Source organism: Propithecus coquereli, unplaced genomic scaffold (genome assembly GCF_000956105.1).
Source record: "Propithecus coquereli isolate 6110/MARCELLA unplaced genomic scaffold, Pcoq_1.0 Scaffold68, whole genome shotgun sequence".
NCBI lineage: Eukaryota > Metazoa > Chordata > Mammalia > Primates > Indriidae > Propithecus > Propithecus coquereli.
In genome coordinates, this window is record NW_012152840.1 from 5,515,033 (window position 1) to 5,518,423 (window position 3,391).

The following is a 3,391-nucleotide window of genomic DNA, read 5'->3' on the forward strand; positions in this document are numbered from 1 at the left end:
AAATATATAATATAATTTTGCTTGGAATTCCTTTAGGTCATTTTTCTAAATGCCTTTAAAATGCCTCTTTGCAAAATTATAAATTCCACTGGAAAATGAGAACTTAATCAACTAAGCCTCTCATCCACCACCATGTTCTGATTACCTGTCAAAACTCAAGTTCAAAATAAGAGTAAAACAGAAGAAACCATTGTCAGCAATCAGGGCACAAAATGTATATATCTCTTTAAATAAAGAGTCTATGAAAACGCTATGAAAAATAACTGTGAATGATCTAAAGCCAAGACTGCATGAGCTTTTAAAAAGACAACAAACCTAAATATTGAGAAAAGAGAAAATGGACAAAAGTAAATAAATAAGGACTACTTCTTACAAGGCATGTTTTCTTGACATAATTTAATTTTAAAATAGAAATTTACAGGCCCTACCTTGTCTATGTGAATAAAACACCCTTAATATTTCTACGCTCACAAATTTTAAATGCAATTTAATAAACCTGTAATTTATTAAAACAATTTTGTAACAGACATGCAATGTGTTTTCTAAATCATTAAGAAAAAAAGCACATTACATTTTTATATCAGCTTTATAAAATTATGTTCAAAATCATTATAAACAATTATGTTAAGAAATTACAGGATCGTTAACAGAGTTTAAAAATATATACTTACTGTCCACAGAAGTTTTTGATACTTAATCAACAAGTGCATGATGTTTGCTGTCCCAGCGGCCATTACAAATTCTCGCTGTTCACTGGACTTCAAACCCAATGCATGACACATAAAGAGATTAGGGGCCATGACCATTGCTATGTTCTTGACAGTCATTTTATTCTTCTCTTTATTATCTATTACTCTTTGGAGAAATTCAAGCAGGGCCTGAAACAGAAATGACTCTTTGAGATTTGTGTCATACATGAAGATAAGAGATTAAAGTACTATAGCATAGAGAATTTTTATTTCATTTAAAAAATAAGTTGTGCATAACCACAGTTGGCTAGCTACATCCAACAGGACTTGTTATCAAAGTTTCTCCATTTGGTTGGCGCACCCTGAGATGGTGCTTTGTTTCCACTAAGGACCACGGGACTGGGGAATGAAGCAAAGAGGGCACACATCTGAATTAGGGTGCAGGGAGAGGAATGGAGAAGTGTCAGATGTCAGACCTCTGGCCTACAGCCATGGAGCACTGAAAAGTAGTGTAACATATCATACAAACATTGTATGTTTGTATTTTTCTCAGGACATACTGTACTTTTCAGAAAGTGCTGTACTTTTCTCTCTAGAGATTAAAGAAAGAAGAAAAGAATGCCTTTGGAAAGACTCATTCAACCTCCATTTGATTTGTTTAAGGCACTCAATAGTTGGCTGGCATGGAACCTAAAAAGAATGAGCCAGTGCAGTTGTGTGCACCTGTAATCCCTGGACTCAGGAGGCTGAGGCAGGAGGATCGCTTGAGCCCAGGAGTTTGAGGCCACCTTGGACAACATGTGAGACCCCACCTCTACAAAAAATAATAACAACAAATTAAAAAAAATTTTTAAATGAATGCTGTTATAGGGGGGAGGATAAATGAGGAGAGACCAAAGAGAAAAGACTTTTTAAAAAATGAAGAAATGAATGAAAAGGCACTTTTTATCAGAACAGGCTCGATTATGCTCTGGTCGATGCCACCACTTTCGACCTCTATTGGCAGATACTCATCAACCTCTGAGGCCATCGTCCACAGCAGACACAGGCACCCTACCCAGAACGGGCTTAAGCCTTCAAGTTCCTCTTTTGCCTTCTTACTTAATTCGGTCTAGAACAATAACAAAAACTGCACAGGTATTCAATGTTCTCTCTGGGTGAGAGAGTGCATTAAGCACATTATAGAGATTATCTTACTTAATCCTTACTGGAGGCAGATGATACAATTACCCCATTTTACAGATGAGAAAACAATGTTTTAGAGAAGGTAAGTAACTCACCAGAGGTCACGGAGCTAGCAAATGATGGGAAAGGAATTTAACTGCAGATCTATCTGGCTTTTGTTTCTAAACTCATTAACTACCGTAACGATCATGTTTTCTTATTTTAAAAAATCCTATCTGAAAAAGGCCAAATATACCACACCAAAATAGAAAAAAAGAAAATCCAACAGCATCTATCTTTCAAAGAATTTCAGGATGAGGAAAATTCCTCTAAGTGCTAACATGTTGATCTTGAATCAAATGTAGCTGCTATGTAGACCTCGAAAATTTGAAACAAACTAAAGACAGAGCCTTAGTATCTAACAATGAGATTTATGTATCTAATTTCTGGTACAGTGTGCAGAAAGTTAAATTGTAATCCAACCATAAAGTTATATAAAAACAACACGTTCTCAAATGAGGACAAAAGATTAATTGGTGAAGTTTGAAAAAAATATTTAATTTTGTCCCACAGAGACCAAAATAATTGCTCTGGGACCAGTGTATCTCTTTCTTTATGAGCATAAATTACAGAGATTAGGTAATAAACCATTTTTATTATGGTGTCCATATGCAATAAGGTTATTCAAAATATTACTAACAGAATATAGAGCAAGAGACTTGATATGAAATTAATAAGATGTTAGCCTAGCCCTTGCTGAAAGAACTGCATTATTTTCTCTTCATTTGAACTCTAAGAACTTCTCCTTTTAAAAAAGTGTTTACTTTATCACCAGCCAGCCCGGTGGTGTAGACATATCACTGGACCCAGTGGAAAATCCAGGCTTGACTCCCAGCATAATCAGTTACTTATTAGCTACGTGTGATCTAAGGTAAATCTTTTCATACCTTTGTTCTTTAAAGTTTTCTCATTTGTAAAATGGGAATACTAATCTAGCCTGCGAAGTCTGAGACAATGTATACAATGAACTACTTAAAACTACAAAAAGGATAAATGTCAGTAATTATATTAACATGGATCTTCATCTGAGATTTTAAAATCAGTCTTCATTATTTCTCCAAGTCAAAGGTAGGTACCATCATTGGTCCAAACGCTCAAGAATCCAAAGTGAAAAATAATTCTGGTTGGGCAGCTTGCCCAAAGACACCTGTCACTGTACCCTTAGGCCAGGATATGGTATTTATCGTGGTGCCTCCTAAATCTTACTTGGGCTTGCATAGAAATATTCTGCACAAGTCATACATATGAATCTGTCCCCCCACATGACAACTGAAGGGAGTGGTGCTAGCACTGGATAAATTGGGGAACTTTGAGTTAGGCTTCCTAAAATTATATTACAATGGAGCTTCCCTTCTCTTTTACAGAACTAAATTTAAGGTTCATTCTTTGTACATATGGCATTCTTGTTACAATGTTTCTATTATTAAAATTCTTGTTTGAGACCTTCATCAGAGCTGGCTAATTAAGTCACTAAAGCT

General features: G+C 35.4%; 1 protein-coding gene across 1 annotated transcript in view; it reads right to left on the reverse strand.

The window, feature by feature from the left end:
- ARHGAP18 (Rho GTPase activating protein 18) overlaps window positions 1-3,391 on the reverse strand; it is a 175,545-nt gene that overhangs the window by 18,391 nt on the left and 153,763 nt on the right. Inside the window, exon 9 of the mRNA XM_012660793.1 lies at window positions 672-878. Within this exon, the coding sequence (XP_012516247.1) occupies window positions 672-878 (207 nt within the window). The remainder of the gene's footprint in view (window positions 1-671; window positions 879-3,391) is intronic.